The sequence below is a fragment of the Epinephelus fuscoguttatus genome, linkage group LG3 (genome assembly GCF_011397635.1).
Source record: "Epinephelus fuscoguttatus linkage group LG3, E.fuscoguttatus.final_Chr_v1".
Taxonomy (NCBI): domain Eukaryota; kingdom Metazoa; phylum Chordata; class Actinopteri; order Perciformes; family Serranidae; genus Epinephelus; species Epinephelus fuscoguttatus.
In genome coordinates this window covers 43,189,903-43,210,508 of record NC_064754.1, presented here as the reverse complement: position 1 = coordinate 43,210,508, position 20,606 = coordinate 43,189,903, and the positions used below count along the sequence as shown (strand labels likewise).

The 20,606-nt window shown below is 40.9% G+C and overlaps 1 protein-coding gene across 1 annotated transcript; it reads left to right on the top strand.

The window, feature by feature from the left end:
- Positions 1 to 928: 928 nt before the first annotated feature.
- LOC125885750 (rho GDP-dissociation inhibitor 1-like) lies at positions 929 to 18,905 on the top strand. Its single transcript, XM_049571509.1, has 6 exons — positions 929 to 1,059; positions 7,799 to 7,987; positions 12,079 to 12,162; positions 14,388 to 14,464; positions 15,338 to 15,401; positions 16,937 to 18,905. Exons 2-6 carry the CDS (start codon positions 7,801 to 7,803, stop codon positions 17,134 to 17,136), a joined length of 612 nt encoding a protein of 203 aa, XP_049427466.1. The 5' UTR covers positions 929 to 1,059; positions 7,799 to 7,800; the 3' UTR covers positions 17,137 to 18,905.
- The last annotated feature ends 1,701 nt before the right edge of the window (positions 18,906 to 20,606 follow it).

The following is a 20,606-nucleotide window of genomic DNA, read 5'->3' as shown; positions in this document are numbered from 1 at the left end:
ACAGTAGTCAACAATACTTTAGAATTTGTATATTTAAAAATATGAAAGGATGGTAGTCTTTTAAGCCTAATCATTTTATGTATATAGTGTTTTGCTAAAATATGTTGCTTATGTACTTTTTATCAACTGAGAAATTGAGATTGTTAAGAAAGTGTAGTTATCAATGTTAGTGTGACATCTTTTTCAAATTGTTTTGAAAAGTTTCTTTGTAAATCAAACCTAAACAAGTGGTATGAAAACAATCACAAACACATGTTTAATTGTTTCTCCTTCACAATTACAAAAAGTGCATTTGTTGTTTACGTTTTTAAAGAAGTTACACATATTGATTATTAAATGTGATTTTTTTTAAATCAATTTTATTGAATAATTTAGAGATTTCAGCAACAAGGCAATGCCCCATTATTAACAATATAAATGGGAATGAAACAGAGTAGAAGAAACAGCCAAAATAAAGAGAAAAAATAAAATACTTTACAGAAACAATTTAAATGAATAAAGATAGAAATCATAAATAATACAAAACAAAGTTATTTGGACTTCAATCGAGAGTAAACCATAATATTTTCAGCGTCTGTTAAGTTGTATATTTCTACATAGCCGAGCAGGTCGTTTGCATAGTAAGATTTCTTGTATTTTAGGGATTTGCACAAATGCAACAAATTAAATGTGATTTTTGGTGGTGCGCGGCACCGCGCCACACACCACTTGCGTGCAGTGTGCGCGGACCTGTTGCCGGACGCCCGGCTATTTTCCTAGGATGGCGAAGGAATGACCCGCCCTACTTTACCTCTGATTGGCTAAAACTCCCTGCCGTCGTTGGTTGGATTGGTTATCCTTAGCCATGAGGCGTGAGGTTGGTTAGAGTTAGGATAAGGATATCAGGATGAGCCAATCAGAGGCAGAGCAGGGCGGGTCGTGCCTTCGCCATCCCAGAAAAAACAAAGCTCACGCGCGGGGCGGCGCCGTTCTCTCGTTCGCCATACTTCCACGGGATCGCAAAGCAACGGACGCAATTGCTGCAAAGGCACCTGAAATCACCACTGCATCAAATAAAAGGTAAGTGACCTCAGTTCCAAGAGCAGCCGATAACACCGTTTCTAGAATAACCTTGACTGGCGCGCGTCGCTGCACCAGTTTAGATCTCCCTCCTGCTCTCCGTTGACTGATAATAACTTGTCAGGCTAATGTTAGCCGCAGGCTCTGGTTAGCTTGGCTGAATTGTTCTCAGCGAACCAGCTAGCATCTTGTCTCTTTCTTCAGTCCCACCCTGTATGAGAGGGTCGGCACCAAGAAAAAGTTGAGGCCGCATTGTTGAGTATAACTCAACTGACCACACAAGCTCGTTAACTTCTTCTGCCGCTAGCAGTGTGTTGCCGTTAACGTACACCGGTACGCTGTCAGAAGAGATAGCGGCTTTTTGAAGACATGACAGTAGTACCATTAGCTAGCTCACAGTCATGACATGTAAGGTACTGCTGTATCGTAGTGGTAGCTGCGGTTAGCTTCTTGACAGCTGCAATCTTGACTTGCTGTACCTGTGGACATTTTGGTTCAGTAGCCTTGGCCAAAGGCCATAATCGTGTTATCGCTTTTTTCCAGGACACATTGTGTTATGTATTTCCACTGATTTTTAAAAGCTGTGATCTGTTACGTTGACGTACAAGTAATAACTTATGTAGCACATTTATCACAATGGGAAAATATTTTTCTTTTGTTCACATAATATCCATCTACTTCTTTATTACCTGATATTTACTCTTTATATCAGGCCAGCAGAGACCAAAAGAGACTGCATAGGTAGTGCTGCTGCCCTGCAGTTTGTCATTGTTTAATACTAAAATAGATTCACACAGAAGAAGCCCAGGCCCAGACAAAAGAGGTAAACATCATTAAGAGTCCAGCCTCCTGTGCATCTCTTCTGTACATGTGGATTTAAGCTACTAGCTTTCTGTCCAGTTCAGTGAGTTCCCTGTTAAAGGCTGCTTCTTCCCGTTTGGTTGGGTTGGGTGGGGTGTTCCTGTCACATTGGATTCCAGTGCAATCCTGAAATTTCTTAATGTTGATGTTTTTGATGACAACACTTGACAAGACCTGTTATATTAATTCTGACCAACTCCTTAATTTTAGCCCATTTGAACTGTTAAAACAAACCACACACAATCAAGTTTAAGACGTCAATCAAGAAGTCATACTTCCTTTTAGGGATTAACAGTGGTGTGCCAAAAAAAAAAAAACATGAACATCGTTCATTAAGACCAACTTCCTGCCACTCCAGCCATGTACATGAAGACTCTACCTAAAGATAAGGGAAGAGGACCTTCTTGACATTTCACCAGAGTGACATGGAGTTTAATGCCAGCAGTTACATAATGCATTCAGTCTAAAGCCCCCCCTCCTCCTCCAACACCTTTGCTGTCATCACAAACAGGCTTGATCCAAAATTTGTCTCTTGCGGATATCAAATTTAGGTATGCAAAACAGTGGAGTGCAATGCGAGATCAAAGGATTGTTCAGTAAATGAGTCTGGACTCCTTTGCTGCAGTGTTTTGTTTTATGACCCACCCATCCTCTCTACTGGGTCTGCACAGTCATTTCCATAAAGGTTGAATGATCTTTGAAGTCATGTTCTGATTATCCAAAGGTACTGGGGAACTTGCCTCTAATAAACTGTATTCAAATTTCGTAAGCAAATGTATCGTTTTTTTAAAGGGAAATTTGATCATTGAAAATCTGTGCAACCAGTTGAGGTTAAATTGGTGCATATTAATATTTGAAAGATGCTTCTTAATGGTTCCTCCATGTGCCAGAACTTGTGTATTGGAATAGTAAGGAAGAGCAAGTGACATTTTTGAGCAGCTTTTTGGACCCTGCTCAGGCACGTTTATGTGACTGCAGACTAAAGCTCCTCAGTCGGCAGAGTTCGTTCCTTTACTGTCTTGCATACATTCCTCTGACTGCTGCCAGTTTGGGCAGGTCAGAGTCTTAGGAGGAGGTATGCTCAGAGATTCTCACTTCCAACCAGAGGGAGGAATCTTTACAGTTATAATCACAACTCATCTCTCTTATTGAGAGTATTAGTTATGTTAACTTAAGATAGAAAAAACTTACCAGCTGTTTTCACCTCCTCATTTAAAATGAGTCCAACAGTAACTTTGTTTGTCATACAGTTGGTTGTGCAGCCGTACTATCACGTAGAACAACTTGTTGTTGTGTAATGTAAACTGATCTTACGTAGGCATTAAAGCATTATTACTGTTTTAGAACTGTTTGGGAGGATTGAAGGTAAAATTAGCTCACAGTTAGGCTTGGTTATAGCTGAAAGCATCTCTGCAATCTCTAGCAGTTAGTTTTTTCATTAATCAGTTAATTGTTTTGTTAGAAAATAGTAACAAAACAAAAAAGTCCATCAAGATTTTGCTTCAACAGTCTAAAACATTTAAGACTGAGGCATCAGCAAACGCTGACATTTGAGTGAGTTTTGGGGGATTTCTTCTTTTAAAATAATTTAAAGATCATTGGATTATCAAGTAACAACTATTGTCATTACTAAATAATCAGCTGATTATTAGGGATGCACTGAAATGAAAATTTGTGGCCAAAGCCGAATAAAATTAAACGCTTGGCTGAATACTGAGTACCGAATACTGAATACTGTTGTTTAGTTTTTCATTAGTTTTTGCAGATGAACCCCCTCCAGATTAGTGTTGTCACAGTACCAAAATTGGGACCAACGGTACGATACCAGTGAAAGTATCATGGTTCTGAGTAGTATCACGATACCACAGCGAAAATGAGGCAGATGTGCCTTTTGTTATTTATAAAAAGATAAATCACTTTTCTATAATACATCAATGATATTTCAATGTAATAAATTACTTATTGACTTATTCATACTTCAAAAACAGCATCAATAAGTGATGAACATAGGGCGAATCAAAATAAAATAAATAAATGAAATAAAAATCAACCAGCCACCCTCCTCCTCTGACAAGTAAAGAACAGTCCCTTCATAAGTAAAGAACAGTTCCTAAAGTGCGGTGAGGTTTGTGGGCCGTTACCTGCCACAAAGAGAGAAATGTGAACGGCTCGTTTCTCCTCTGACACGTCACATACCTGTGTGCCGCCACGGCTCAGCTGTTCAGGTACTTTTGGGCAGTCATGACGCCAAGAAGAGGACATTATTGGAGCCGGACTTCTCTGTCACCAGTAAGCCTTATCTTGCGCTGTGAAGCACTATGGCCGCTGTATTTGACAGGAATACATTCCTGTCTGTGTCTGTGACCCCTGTTCAACCCACAGCCGGCGGGATTCGCCTTTAGTTTCTGCTGCTGGTTGAAATCTGTACTCACACAGCATGCTGAATGATTTATTTTGCTCGCACAAAACTATTTTTAGTCACAAATGTGAGTGCGGTGACGGACAGAGTAAAATATTGCCACACTGCCGACATTTTACTCCGTCCGTCACCGCACGCTGTTTGATTGCGTTGTCAAAACACGCCGCTATTATTCAGCTTTGCTTTTCACTTATTCCACCGAATACCAAATGTGTGTTTTTTTGCAATATTCGGCCAAATATATTCGGTTACCGAATATTTGGTGCATCCCTACTATTTTCCTGCCAAAAAAACTACATAGAATATAGACCAAAGCAGCAAATCCCCACAGCTGAGAAGCAGAGAGAGTTTAGCATTTTTGCTTTAAAAATGACTTAACTAATGAATTGATCATCAAAATGGTTGCCAGTTGATTTTTGGTTGATCAACTCATCAGTTAATTGGCTAATGATTTCAGCCCCACATGCATGTCTCCTGGTGTGTCTGGTCTCTGCAAGTCTTGCATGGGTCTTCAGTGCCATTTGTTCACGCCAGCTGAATAGCTGCATTTTTTGGCACTACAGTAAAGCATAAGACTTATTGCAGAGTTTACATCTTTAATTCACTCTGCTGGGTTTTCCACATTACTGCAAATTAATGTTGTGCACAGAACAACCATTTGGATTTCTCCTAGAGAGGCAGAGCTCAACATGTTATTATAGTTATATACAGTCATGAAATTGCTACACTTAAAGCTACAGTTGGTTATTTTAATGAAAATAACTTGTTGCAATATTTGCTGAAACTGTCACTGTATCTACAGAGTATTATATGAGACAGTCTGTGAAAAACAATCATGTTCCTCCTCCTCCTATTGCCTTTAATGGCATTTGCTCGAATATACTGCGGCGCACCGAAAACAACCAGTCAGAGCCATGCAGTCTCTAACGCAGCTGTCAGTTATGTCAATCAGTGCTTGTGAACTGCAGTCACACTGCCAAAGTAGGCAGCGCTGATCAAATATGAATCAAGATTCTCTCACTGCATTGTCTATGTTTCCCCTTTCAGAAACGTATTTAATGTCAGGTTCACATTACATTATATCAGCCTGATCATAGCCTGACACAGTGTCATACGATGTCGGCTCGTATCGTGAATGAAACGACACTGTATGCGATAATCAATCATTTCATCTTGTATAGTGTGTCTGGGACGCCTCACAACATCCCAACAGAATGTCTGGCATGTTTCAGTTTTCTTTTATCTTCCATGACTTCTCCCGTCACAGCTGTCACTTTGACCAATAGAAACACAGAGGGGTCTGCTGCCATGACAACTGTACAGCAACGAACAAATATAAAGGAATAAGATTTGTAAATAGTGGCGGTGCTTTAACTCACCACAACTGCAGAGGCTACCAGCTTCATTTGAAATAGACTACATTAGAAAGGAGCCTTTCTTGTTCCCTCTGTACTTTTCTATTTTTATTTTTAATCTGCTCCTGTTTGCCCTGTTAAATTTAATGCATCGTGCTGTCATTTCAAACTCAACACTTCCTGTGTCTGTTTAAACTCAAAAACCCCTCATAACTTTGGTTGAGAGAATCCCTTCATTTTCTAAAAAAGCTTTTATTGTGAAACATTTGCAGGAACTTGCAGGATTCGGTGACTTGCATAGTTTGCATGCAGTACTTCAAATGTAGCACCTGACATCTGGTGGCGCTTTTTACATTTCTACAGTAACAGTTTGGCTGGGCATGAACAGCCATAGTGACTGAAATAATGATAATAATAATAAAAATAGGATAAGAATAATCAGATGACATCACGCACAGCGTGAAAGACGACCAGGGATGATTGGTCATGGACAAACGTGTAGTCTGTCATGTCTGTCGACCAAGTCACAGCAAGATTTTATGCCTCCACAGTCGCCTAATCTGACACAGTAACTGTCAGAACAGACACTCTGAGCCTGGCATTGGTGTACTTTTAAGATGTAAAATGAGAAAGTTTGTGACCCGGCTGCCATGTTGGAAATGGTCGAGCAACACACCAAGGCACCCAAACCTTTTCCTCATTTGACAGCTAAACAGTACACTAAAATATGTTTCTGAAAAATTTAAGATGAGAAATACGCTATTCATTTATATTTCATATTTGATCTGTGCTGCCTAGTTTGACAGTTTGACTGCAGATCAGCAGCAGTGAGTGACATGATTGACAGCTGCTTTAGAGACTCCTCCTTTTTTTGTTCACATGCAGTAATGCCATTAGAGGCAATATGAGGAGGCAGAGGAATATATGTCATCTGTCTCGTGTACTGCTGTGTGGATATAGTGAAAGTTTTGGCAAATATGACAAACAACTTTAATTGAAGATAAACAACCAACACTAAGGGGTTGTTGGAGAAAGTAACTTCAAGGAATGGACATAATGATTCAAATGTTTTTCTTTCAAGGCCTGTGTAGTTCTGTGTGTGGGATGGCCTTAATGTGGATGTCAAGTCTTTTGGCATAAACACAGCTCTTCCTGCTTTTGTTAATTGTTTTTTGTTTCAGCAGAGGTTTTTTTTTGTCCAACATTAACCTCCTTAGCACAGGATGACCCTGTTTTAAGGAAATACAGAATGAATACACGATGCTATTTACTGCCAGAGTGAAACATACACTCATTAGCTTAGCTTTAATTTAACTTGTGGGTTTGTCTCTTGAGTGTTCATTTCCTGATATGAATTGTATGGCTTCCTTTAGAAAGTGTTTTATTTACCCTAAAGTAATCTTGTGCTTGTAGTTCAGATTTTTCTTAACACACTGTGTTTTCCATGCAGGCACATAAATAAATAAATAAATAAACATACACTACATTACCTGCATGTATTTACTTTTACTTTTTACTTATTGCAAGAATAAAAGAAGTGAGAGTGTTGATGGTTTGATTAGTCCACTTTTCTCTATAACATCCCTGTGGGCTAATTTTTTTCTCATGTCAAAAGAACACAGTCCTTTTGCTATGACCTAAATAATGTCTAAGCCTGAGAGGGTCTGTACCCCCCACCCTGGAGAGGCTATGTATCATGTGATGCCTCATTCATGACTCTCCTACTGGTGATGATGTTACTTCAGAGAAATGTGTTTAGATGATAACACACAGCAGCCAGAGTTAGGTCATCAGCAGCAGGAGTGTAAGGATAAATGCTGCTGCAGAAGCCTTATCAGCACAACCTCACAGAGCAACACCAGAGCAGCTACAGTTCCAGTAGGTTGGACACTTTCCATCAGCACTCCTCACTTGCATTATTGTTGTGGTCATCCGTTCGTCCAGTGATTTACAACGTCTTCTCCAAGAGGCAAGTGTACATTAGGAATACAGGAGGAATTCTCTGCATGCTGCGCATTGGAAAGTCTTAATTTTTCTTCTTCTTCTTCTTCTTCTCAACCCTACCTGCTTCATTTTCCTCCCCTTGCACCCACACTGTCTCCAGACATGGCGGAGGATGACTTAACTACGGAGCAGCTAGCAGCCATTGCCGCTGAAAATGAAGAGCCAGAACCGGTGAACTACAAACCTCCAGCTCAGAAGACAGTGAAAGAGATCCAAGAGTTGGATAAGGATGATGAAAGCCTACGCAAATATAAGGAAACCCTGCTTGGTTCTGGGACCACTGAGATTGGTAATGCATTGTAGTTTGTGTTTGAATGCGTGCTTGTGTGTGTGTGTGTGTGAGCAAGAAAATCAAGAAATTGAAAATTGGTGGTTGTTAGATAGATGTTGTCTCAGTCAGTCAGTGTGCAGCAGTGTACTTGTGGGGACATTTCAGTCCCCAGAAGTAGCTGCAGAGTCAGTGCTACTCGCTCTCACGCTGCTTTACGGGGTAAAATTGTTAAACTCTGTCAAATCGTCCTGTCCACTCGGTGAAGATGTCTGTGATGGGTAAAGGCAGCTACACATCCAGCCTCAGGGTAAGTCTGAATGAGATGGAGGCAGCTGCCTGGTGGATCAGAGGCTTTGCCCGGTCAGGTTCCTTTTATGGCTCATAACAACTCTATACAGTCTGTGGCTTTTGCTTGATATCTGGTGTCAGCAAAAAATGTTGTGAATGTTGCACATTTACGATCTGTTGCATGGTTAGCACTAGTGATGCATAATAGTGGATTTTTTGACAATATCCGACAGGATATTGTCAAAAAATCTGCCAGGATAGGGGTGTAAATCACCAGTTTCATCACAATAGGATATTATATTGATTCTTTGGACAACGTGACAATATTTTCCGATATTGCAAAGTGTGCCACGATACAATGTTGATTCAATATGATTCAGAGGTCTGCTATAGATATTAGGCGGTAAATGCCCATTTATTAACACAGTCAGTCACAGAAGATGCTGCCGCCCCTCTCTTTTTTACTTTTGGCCATAAAACACATAAACAACACATAAATAATGAGTACAGTAAAGTTCACTTTAAACTGATTCCACTGACACAAATGAAAAAGCAAATGGGATAAGTTAACCTTCAGGGCTTTCTGACAGAGAGACCCTTCTGGAAGAAATCTTTTCATTGTAACCCAAACCATAATCTTTTTCATAAAACATCAGTGATATCTGGCTTTAAGCCCTGAAGGAAAACTTCTCCAAACAGCCATAAACACAGATTGACAAGATCATTCAAGAAAAGTACAACATTCAACTCATTATTAGCTTAAGTATGTTTAGACTGCATAAATTTGCCTAGCGACTAGCGGACATTTTTCCTCTTCTCATAGCTTAACAAATTACATGCAGCGTTATAATCTTTCTTACTCACCGGTGGTTAAAGTCACTGCATTCCCCCAACAGAACACCTCGGTTGAGTTTCACCCTACATGCACATTAATTCAGCCGAACATGTTAAAACAGGGCAGCTAATGTTGCTAAAGCAAGAAGCTGGCGGAGTGAGACGCTCGTCCAGGCAGGTTACGTTACGTCACGTCGTGTTTTATCTGGTAACATAATTGCTTACATACGCCATGTGCTTTGTCTCTTATCCTGTATTTTCTCCAAAATCCAAAATATTTTCACTCTGCTGATTTATTCCCGATTAAATAACTTTATCCTCATCGTCTTTCTCTCGGCTGCTTGTTATCTGCCTGCCACTGTTTGACAGTGACACAGACTTTCAAAATAAAACCCTATGCTAAAGATGACAATATGGATCGATGTTTTCACTTTGCATCAGTGTGATTGGATTGTTGATCATTAAATTGATATATCAATCCAGAGCTTGTTTGTGTCACAGCATTTGTGGTTTGACTTTGTGTTTGTCCTGGAAAAACAGGAAGCCAAAGTTTGATATCATACCATAAGATTAGATGCAGGTCATGTCATTGCAACTTAGATGAATTGACAGTAGGCTAAGGTGCAATATTGGTGACTTTTCCAGATTTTCACATCCTGTAAGCTTGGTCAGAAAGCCAGTGTTGTGTGTATTCAGTGTGCATTCGTGGTAACCTGTGACCCAGTATTTGCCAGTGTGTTGAACTCCTGCTAAATTAGGATGCTGTCTCTCAGTGAAGAGAAACGGCTGCTTCAGTGGGACTGAGAAAAAACTAAAGTGTAATTAATGCAGAGGCTGTCCCAACTACAGCAGAGCTGTCCTGATTTCACTTCCCCTGAGCCCACGCACTTAGACAGCTGCTTTTTGCAGGACACATGCATCATGTGCAGGCCTCCTGCATAGAGCCTGGATAAGTTGTGTGCAGACAAGTGTTGTCACAACAAATACCAGGACATTAATTGGAGGGTTGGACAGGTGTGATTATTTTCAAACTGGTTTGAAATAGAGCGTCAACGTTTAATTGATTAGTTGTCACTATTAAATTTATTGCAAACTAATTTGACAATCAATTGATAAGTTTGAATAATTTTTTAAAGAAAAAAGTAAAAAACTGATTTCAGCTCCTGAACTGTTTTTTTTTAACCATTTTCTGACATTTTATAGAGCAAACAACTAATCAATTAGATTACTCGACAATGAAAATAAATTGTTAGTCGCAGCCCTAGTTTGAAATTAGATCAAACACTGGATCAGACTTGTGTACTAAATTGTAACACTAGGTGTCACACTTGACTCCACAGCAACTCTAGAGTGGATGACCCGTTCTCATCTCAACTCGCCGCTTTGCCAGTGGACCCTAAATGTTAAAATATGACGCACTAGGTAGCCTCCTGTATCTGTGTCGGACATTCACAGTTTGCATTTAGATAGACTCTTGTGACATGCATTGTGTCTTTTCAAAATACATTCAGCTTCTGCTTGTTACATGCATGCAGTCGTTTTCTTAATTAACTAACAGTGTAGGTAAAACAATTTGTTTTTAGGTTTATTTCCTTAGGCTTAGGCAACAAAAGTCCCTGGTTAGGTTTAGAGACAAACAGCGTGGCGCCCAGTAGCTCAGTGGGTGGAGTGGGTGTCCCGTGCACAAAGGCAATGTCACGTTTGATTCCAATCTGCGGCCATTTGCTGCATGTCATCCCCTCTCTCTCCCCTCTTCACACTTCTGTCCTATTGTAAAAAAGCCCCCAAAAATCTTTAAAAAATAGAAACAAACAACGTGGTATGGCTTAAAAGAAGTACAGTTCTCTCTAACATTATGTCAAGTCTGACACTACTGTAGCATGCCACACATACTGGCACACTACATTGCTATTGAAATAATTACATTAACTTTTGGTTTCACACAGGAAATGAACAGCGGGCTCCTAGTTCTTGTGTTTGTTTGACATATCAGCCTCCCTTCTCGCTCGCCCTATATGGACTTTCTCACTATTTATACTACGGTAGCTGCTGGTGGTGTCAGAAATAGCCACCGCCCAGTGCGTATCATAGTGCAGCAAAGAGTGCCTCTGTGCGTCCTTGTCTGACGTTGACATCCACTGACAAAGTGGTGGTGTTTGACAAATTCAGTTGTTGCCAACGGCGTCAGAAAGAGCCTCCTCTTGGTGCATATCATACCACTGTGAAAAGTGCCTTTGTGTGTAGATATCACCGACAAAGTGTCGGTATATAATGAGTCCAGAGTGAAAACAGGCTGGAGTGGAACGTAATGAGATTGTAGAGACTCCAGCACACACGGTGGCAGTAAAACACCTCTATGCTGGTTTGCCAGTCGCTAATAAACACTTAATAGGAAGAAAAGGCAGAGAGGGAGTTTTTGACTGTTTCAGTTTTCTTAAAGACTAACTCTAGACTAACTCTACCGTGTCTCGACTCGTCAGCCCAAAAGACACATGAACATTCTAGTAAACATACACAAGGTGTGCTGTGTGCATCTTCCTCCCGTACCACCTCTGCTGAAATGTGATCGCCTTCATGTTGCAGTAGGTCAGCTCAGCAGTAGCTAGCTCATGGCCTGTCAAACACTATTGGCTCTATTAGTATGTGCAACAAACAAATATGATATTTTGTTAGTCATGTTGTCATGTTTCTTATAACTAATGCAGTACAAGTTGAATTTAGTGCAGTGACACCGTCAGCAGGTTGCTGCTGTAGGCTACCTTTTAATTTGCGAGGTGTGTCACAGTGACAAATGTTATTGTTTCTCTGGTTAGATAGAAATTCAACAAGTCTGTATAAAGTCAGTATAAAAAAAGACGTTAGTGGTTGAAGTGGTGAATACAGTCAAAGGTGTTTAATAAGGAGCTGTTAAGAGTGTAAAGTGTCTAAAATTTCACGTCTGGGAGAGTATGTTTGTCATAATTTTTGTTTCTTTGATTCCGTCGCAGATCCCAGTGTTACAAATGTTCAAGTGACCCGGATGTCTCTGATCTGTGAAGATGCCCCAAACCCCCTGGTGCTGGATCTGCAAGGTGGGTCCTTGTTGGAAATAGAGAATGCTTACTTGTAACATTAAATGTTTGCCTTGAGTGAAAACAGGATGGAGCTCATCAGCAGTATGGATGCCCTCAGATCATGTTGACAGATTGGATCTTGTAAAGAAGTCATAGGCAGCTCTTGTTGACCCAAACATTAATAAACTGATCACCACAATCTCCGCACATCATCTCAACACTGATGTCCTCTTCTGTGTCCTCTTCCTAGTAACTGTATTTGTGCCAGTCACATGCAGCATCACTCCTGACCTGCACTGAGTCTATTTTGATTTTCATCCAGCATTACTGTACTTCCAGATCAATCTGTGAAGGTTTGAGTCTGTGCTTAGCATGCTGTAAATGAATATGGTTTCACTGAGTCTACAGAGGTAGAGAGGTGTAGATGAGGTTCATAGATTGTTTTTCCTGGATGGCTTATGAATTGTACAAATGTAGTTATGATATTCCCAGTGGCCATTTAGCGGTTCAGACCCCACCTCTGGAGCTGCTCATTCCCCAGCTGACCCAGATTTGATTCAGTCCAGAACATTCTGTCCTGTTCTTACCTTTCCCTGCATCAGGCTTGACTCTCCTACTTTCTAAGCTAAAAATAATGACTGGCCGTCCTGTAAACAGAATGAAAACAATTCAGAGTTTGTTTGATTGTGGGTTTTTGAAAGTCCCTGCCAGGAATCTTATCAGTCAGTCTTATCAATTAAATATGTTCCATCCATCCCCACTTACATAGATGAAGGGGACGGATACTCAGAATCATAATTTGACACCCTTCAGTATGAAGCAGTTCATTACACCACTAACTATAGCTTTAACAACGCCCATAGGCTTCAGTAAAATCCCAACACACTATCAACAAAAACTTAACATCACAAGCTTCACGTAAGAATAGATGAGTCATACAAACTTAGTCAGTGAGTCAGATCACTGCCAGTAAAGGAGTTAATTCAGCTTCTGGATGCCAAACCCTATCTGAAGTGTTGCAGTGTTAGCACAGAGGTTTTTAAACTGAGAGACTGGTGTCAGCTTGTCTTTAAAGTAGAAAAAACAGTTGGGAACAGAGTGTTCAGGATGATGTCAGGTTTTTCTCACAAGGGTTACTTCTACATTAGTTGACCTCATTAACCTCATGAAACATTGCCCACATTAAATATGAACATACAACATGGTAACTATACATGACAGAAAAATAGGAAAAAGCATAATAGGCCCCCCTTATTGATAACATTTTTATGCCTCCACGCCAGCGACAGCTGTGGCCAGAGGCATTATGCTTTCAGGTTGTCCATCTATCCGGACATCTCATTCTTGTGAACACGGTATCTCACAAAGACCTCGGGGGAATCACTTCAACTTCACTTAAACATTTACTTGGACTCATCAATGAACTGATTAGATTTTGGTGGTCAAAGGTCAGAGTGATCTTGCATCCATCTCATTCTCTTGAACTCAATATCTCAAGAAGGCCTTGAGGGAGTTTTCTCAAATTTGTCACAAACATCCACTTGGACTCGAGAATGAACTAATAAGAATATGGTAGTCAAAGTTCATTGTGACCTCACAAAACATATTTTGGCCATAACTTAAGAATTGATACTCTGATTATGACAAAATGTCACACAAATGTTTAATAGGATAAAATGATGAAGTGATGGCATTTTATGTCTAAAAGGTCAAAGGTCGACTTCACTGTAACATTACAATGCATAAACACTTTTTTTGGCCATTATTTAACGTCATATCTCAGGAACAGAAGAGGAGACATTGGGTCAGATGCTGAATTGCTGACACTAATCTTGGGTACCCACCTTGAAACTGTGCTAATTGTGTAGATCTTCTGTGCTGCTGGGAGGAAGATGAGGGTGAAGCATCCATGTTTTCACAGACATGTATATAAACTGTAACTGTATCTGGTGTACAGAAGCTTTCAACCACATGGAAGTAATTCTAGTTTGAATTATTAAAGCTTAACATTTCTTAGTAAAGTACTTTACTTATTGGTGATGGTGGAGTTGCACAAGCTTGGAATTTTACTGACCCACCAACAGCACTGGATGGTGACTTAGCCCATAACATTGACCAAAACAGCAATTTTCACTAAATAGATTTGAAAACAACGTCTGAGTGAAGGTATGATGTCACACATTCTGAAAAAAATTCTCAAAATATTGATGCCTGTGCTTTTTTTCTCTTTTGGTTTGTAACAGGAGACCTGGAGGCCTTTAAGAAGCAGGCATTTGTTCTGAAGGAGGGAGTCGAGTACAAAATAAAGATTAGCTTTAAGGTGAGAGCTGCTGTTTACAGCAGTACACAGGGAAAATGATTATAGTCTGTCTCCAGAGAATATGAGTGTATCTGTCCTTGTTATTTAATGTCCCTATGGAAATGTGATTGTCCCAGTGCATTAGAGTTGATCCAGTTTGACAGTGATGACATTTAAAAATGTCTGATATTTGGGTGATTGAAAAGAAGTCAAAATCATTACATGTCTTTGTCAGTGATGACAACTCCCAAAAATATTGGCAGAACAGAGTCCACTTGGTAGCAAAATGCTAATTTAATGTTGGAAGCAAAACACTGCACACTTATGATAATAATAATGTGACAGTGAAGTCAGGGTTACAAATGGTTATTTTCAAAGAAGGGCATATACAGTATATATCCAGTCACTTGTAGTTCACACATCAGTTAGTCAAGATGCTTTTTCCACTGTGTCGTAAATTTCTTCCATTTACTAACAAAAACAGCCCCGAAATCACCTTGAACCTTGTCCCACTGAAACTGTATTTATTTTAAGGCCAGTACGACATTTAAGCTGTATCATTCTACATAGATAAAATACCAGGAAATATTCAGTCTCATGTCATATTGATGTAGTATATTCATGACGTTGATTTAGTATATATCCAGCCATGCTCAGAGGTCACATGTATCTATAGCAGGACAGTAGTAGTAAAAGTTGTGAAAAGAGCAACACTGTAATGAGGCATCTTCTGATATCTCAATGAAAGACACGGGTTAGATGCACCACAGGATACTTTGTATTTCTCCATCCTCCCAGCAACACCTTGCTTTAAGTCTTTGTTCATTTCTAACCCTGATTATTACTCCAGCAGATCACATCTATTGTTGTCTTTAACAATGTTTGTCTTCTCAGGTGAACAGGGAGATTGTTTCGGGTCTGAAGTATGTGCAGCAGACGTTCAGGAGAGGAGTTAAGAGTGAGTGATCAGTTTTCTGCCAGGATAAATCGCACACAAGATTTAAAATGCTATTTAGTGGAGACTTTATTGTCTTCACAATTTGTTTTTTTATCTGTGAAATTAAAGTGAGTAAAAGCTTCGTTTCCACTGAGGGAAATGGTTTCCAGCTTACAAAAAGAGACAGGAGGCCTTCGCAGCACAACAAGTAGTTACATTTCTGTGGAGGCACATGTCAGGCTAGGGCTCTAAAAAGTGTTGCTGGAGTACTTGTGAGTGGGGCGGAGCTGTGCAAAGATTGTGAGAGAGGAGAGATGCACACTGGTATGCATCATATGCAACCTGACCCTACATCGATATAAACAGTGTAGGGTTGTGATAGCAGGGTTGTTTCACAACGTCTTTTTTAAATGACAATGCAATCGCGAGGTGTGGGGGGGGGGGACAGCGCGTGTGTGGTGCATGCTGATGAGATCGAGGCTGAGTGAGAGGAGACAGAGGGAGGCTGCTTAGTGAGAGAGCGGAGGGTGAGGGGGGGTGGGATCAACACCTCCGCCCACTCGACACTAAAGCCTGATTTATGGTCCTGCAGCGTACCTACGATGTACCTACGTCGTTGCCGTGACGCTGTCGTGAACCCTTCGAACTTCTCTGTCACTCCATTTCGTCGCGGTGCAATTCACTGCCAGAGCAGTAGGGGGCTGCGTTCCTTTCCTGAATGGTTATCGTCGTCTGTAGTCGATTCTTTGTTTAGCTTCCGGCTTTTCCGGTCACAGTGAACAATGGCGACCAAGAGAGAGAAAATCTTGCTGGAGTTGGAGTTGTTGGATGTCGAAGAAAGTATGTTAAAACTGCAACATCTACATCACAACCGAAGATGTTTAAAGATGGCAGGGATGGCGCAATCTGGAAATACGGAACCGGAAATGCGTTGCTACCTACCAAACCAATCACAGCCCTCTCGGTCTGCGCTGGGTCTGCGTCACCTCAACGTGTAGTTACATTTTTTGGGAGGTGCACGTCAGGCTACGCCGGGGGCTACGGCGAGCCTCCTGCGTAGCCATGTACCCTACACGTCGTTGATTTAACGCAGGACCATAAATCAGGCTGAACGCGCATGTCACGGAGCAGTGAACAAACCAAACAACACAATGCCAGGAGAAATTGAAAAGATATGCCGTCTATGTAAAGTCAACTTGCTAGTTAAGGAGCCATTACATGTTCAAGAGTTTTATAAAGCTGCCCAAATGCCAAAGGGAGGCTATAAGTGAACGTTTCAGACACACAGGGCAGGCTCTACAAGGAAGAAGGAGGACGTCCTCTTCTCTCCTTGCCACGGCGACGCATAATGACACCCCCCACCCCCCCAGGTGCTGACCACAAACCTCAACGTCCCGCTTAAATTCCAGACCTTTTCATATTATTTCCTCCTCCTCCACCCCACCCCCCACACTATTATATATATTTTGACAGTCAAAAAATATAGTGTGTCTATAATCTCCACATATACAGTGCTTTTTCTCTCTGACCATAATGTCACTCTTGTTTGTCAACAGTTGATAAATCGGACTACATGGTGGGCAGCTATGGGCCTCGTCCCAATGAATATGACTTCCTGACCACGGTGGAGGAGGCTCCTAAAGGTTTGGTGGCGCGCGGCAACTATGTCATCAAATCCAAATTTACCGATGACGACAAGCATGACCACCTGTCCTGGGAGTGGAACCTCAACATCAAGAAAGACTGGAAAGACTAAAAGAGGCCTTTGTGTTTGAGGGGCGAGGGAATCAAACTCCCCCAGCCCTGTGCGTTACTCAGCCACCCCCCATCCCCCATCCCCGCCCTGTGTCCAACATTTCTGCCTTCTTTGTTTTTAATTGTTTTTACTTTGTTGTGCATTTCATGCCTTAGTTACTGCCTCGCTGTCTTAACACCCCGGCATCCCTCCCACCTCTCTGTCAGCATCTGTAGCAGCATCTGTAGCAGCAGTCGTCCCCCATCCGTCCATCTAGCACCTCCCAATCCCAATCAAACATTTCATTGGTTGCACACGAGCCAGCTTTGTTCACCAACCTGCCATCCTCACCGACTCCACCCCCCACCAAGCTGTGCCATGTAGCACCTTACTTCCTCACACCCAGCCCTGTTTTTCTTTTGTCCTGGATTTTTTGCTGCTTGAAGAGATTAACCCCGCCTTCCACCTCTCCAGAATGGTGTCTTCCTCTCTCAGTATGAAGTACATGTGGAAAAGCAACTGTACAATCAACTTTTGTTTGCCTTTTTTTTTTATATAATTGTATCAATAGTCGTGTAATGTGACTGTATTCACATCACTTTTAATCAGCTGTTGTGTCCATAGCATAGCAGGCCCCACCACAACCCCCTGCCCCCCTGACACCTCCCTCCCTGCAGCTTTCTTTGCTTGCTGTCTTTTGATATAATTACCAATACCTGCCTTGTAAAAACATTTCATTCAGAGCTGCTCTATGGCGCCTCTCTCCCTTCCCTAAATGTATTCGCCCACTCCCCTTCAAATGGGGACTGGGACCAAAGTCAATAAGGGAGTAAAAAGTGGGTACAAAAAAAAAAGCTGCCTTATGTATCAACAAATGTGTAAACCTATTAATGTCTATTTAGCATGCCTTGTGAGTAAAAGCAGTGCTTGCTATCAGGTAGTCTGTATATCAAGGGCTTACTCTCGCTACCAACCAATAACCATCTGTAGCCCTGTTGTAGTAGAGACTGTTTATACAGGTTACTCAGATACAGGCTTTGCAAAATAAACTGCAATTGGACGGGACTGAATGTTCATAATTGGAGAAAAGATACTAAACATGGTGAAAATCAGTATTGATGAATCTCGGCACTCTTGTTCTTTTTAGCCATGAGGCCTTAGCACTATGATCATGTGGAGACAAACATTTCTAATTTAGCATTTTTGTTTTAATTCCTTGTTCCCCTTTGCCTTAATGTACATCATTCCCCTTACAAAGCCCCCCCTCGCGCTCGTTCAGATTGCTTCATAACTCGTAGCCTGCAGTCAGGAGATCCCAGGTGTGGAGGAGTAGTACCAGAGAAAGCACAGGACGAGGCTGAGCCAGGCACCGTCTGCTGCTGCTGCCGGAGACCTCGGCGGTGCCCAGGCTCGCCCCTAGAAAGACGCTGGTAGTGAGGAGAGAGAAGCCTTTTTACCCAGTGACCCTCTCAGAGAGAATGCGTGGGAACAAAGGGTCAGATGACACTACCAGAGAAACACATGCTCAATATTTAATGAGAGAGGAGGGTTTTGAAACACAGATGACCAGAAACATGAATTGATTGAAATCGACTCGTACTGTACCAGAACATATGGATGTAAAACTTATTTTTTGTTTCTGATAATAATAATGTATTCCTGATCCATACATTCCTTCACATTGTACAGTTTCTATGAAAACGCTGGCATGCTGGTGGGGTTGTATATTCTGTCATCATTTGTGATTGCTCTTCTCGGTCAATAAAGATTTTGCTCAAATTGGCCTCCAACACTGTGCTGTTTTGTAAATATGTACTGCTGCTTTTACCTGCACAAAACTGTAGGGCTGCCATAGTTTACTGTGTTATTGTGCTAATAAATGGACACTCGTGAGCTCTCTGCCCATGAAAACAGTTGCATGTTTTCCGTGGCTCAGGAAGAGCTGAGTCTGAGAAAGTGACCCTGATGATGCCAGTGTTGATGTTCCATTACCCATACTGCCATACTAATATAGTATGCCAGAAAAGGATAAAGTATGTCTCATTACATAGTATGTCAAATGCAGTGTGCCAGGATGCTCAACTACATCCGGTCCAATTCTGCAGTATGCAAGCCAACGTGCTTGACTGAGTATTCTGACCCACAATCCTCTGCGCAGGGGAAGATCCGTCACCTCAACTGAGACATTAACAGATGACAGCTCATGGACAGCTGTCAGAAGTCACAATAACAGATGAGAACATTCAAGTGACGATCAGTGATGATCAGATGAATAGTAATAACAGGAATATTAACTGTTTAATTGAATAAAATAAATACATACAACACCAAAAGAGCATATGTATTTAATAACTAACAGTGAATATAGCCTATGCAGTTTTACTGTTGTGAAGGTAATTTGCTAGAATCTCCAATGCATGTAGTTTTAGCTTAATGGTAATGGCTATATAAGCAAGAGGGTCAAAGTTCCAGGTGTAATGTTATGAGGAAATAGTACGTACTGATTGTGTGCATACTGCATGCAAAGGGAAGTTAAGAAAAAAAGTATGTGATTTGGAACACACCCAGAGGGTCCCCTAAGAAATGCTGTTGTGTTGCATTATGGGAAAGGTAGGACCAAGGATTTTTTAGAGCTTGACCTTAATTAGGGAATCTAGAGTCAAAACCAGAATGTCTTTGAATGTCTGGTTGAGCTTCAATGGTCTAGTGTGTAGGATTTAGGGGATATATTGGCAGAAATGAGAAAGAAGTGTTTTCTTTAGTGTTTTATCACCTGAAAATAAGAATCGTTGTGTATTCATTACCTTAGAATGAGTCGTTTGTGTCTTCATCACCCAGGCCCAGTTGTTAGAAGTAATCTGACTGGATTTTGGCTATCGGATCTAATCAAATTTTGAAGATTACTAGAATCAGATTATGTGATCCAGTCATGGTTTTGATCTGGATCAAATCTTCAGTATGTTGTCAGAACTTGTTAGTAGGATCAGGATACCTCGATCCAAAAAATTGGGGTTATTCTGATTCCAGCAGAGGGCTGGATTAAGGCTGGATTTCAGGAACAAAATGTAAAAACTTGGTCAAAAATAAATTGGTTAAATATATATTCACATTTATTTATATTTTGTACTTGATTTGTTTAACAGTCACAGTGATAAAGTAGACATTAGGCTATTTACTAAGCATTTTAAGTAAAGTAAAAAGAAAACAATATTTATTTTACTGTGTTTATTTCTCACGGTCAGTGCATATTAATGAACATTACTGTAAATATGCCAGAGTAAACCAGGAGGCTAGTTTTCATCTGTAGTCTTTCATGTCAGCCCCCCTAAATCCCCTGAATAGCTGTCAATATCACACAAAAATTATTTAAAGTTATTAATCTTGAAAAGTCTGTGTCTGGATCATGGTGATTCACTCCAACGTTGTGCTGAAGATCCAGTGTGTAGGATTTAGGAGGGCTATATTGGCAGAAATGGGATACACTAATCATT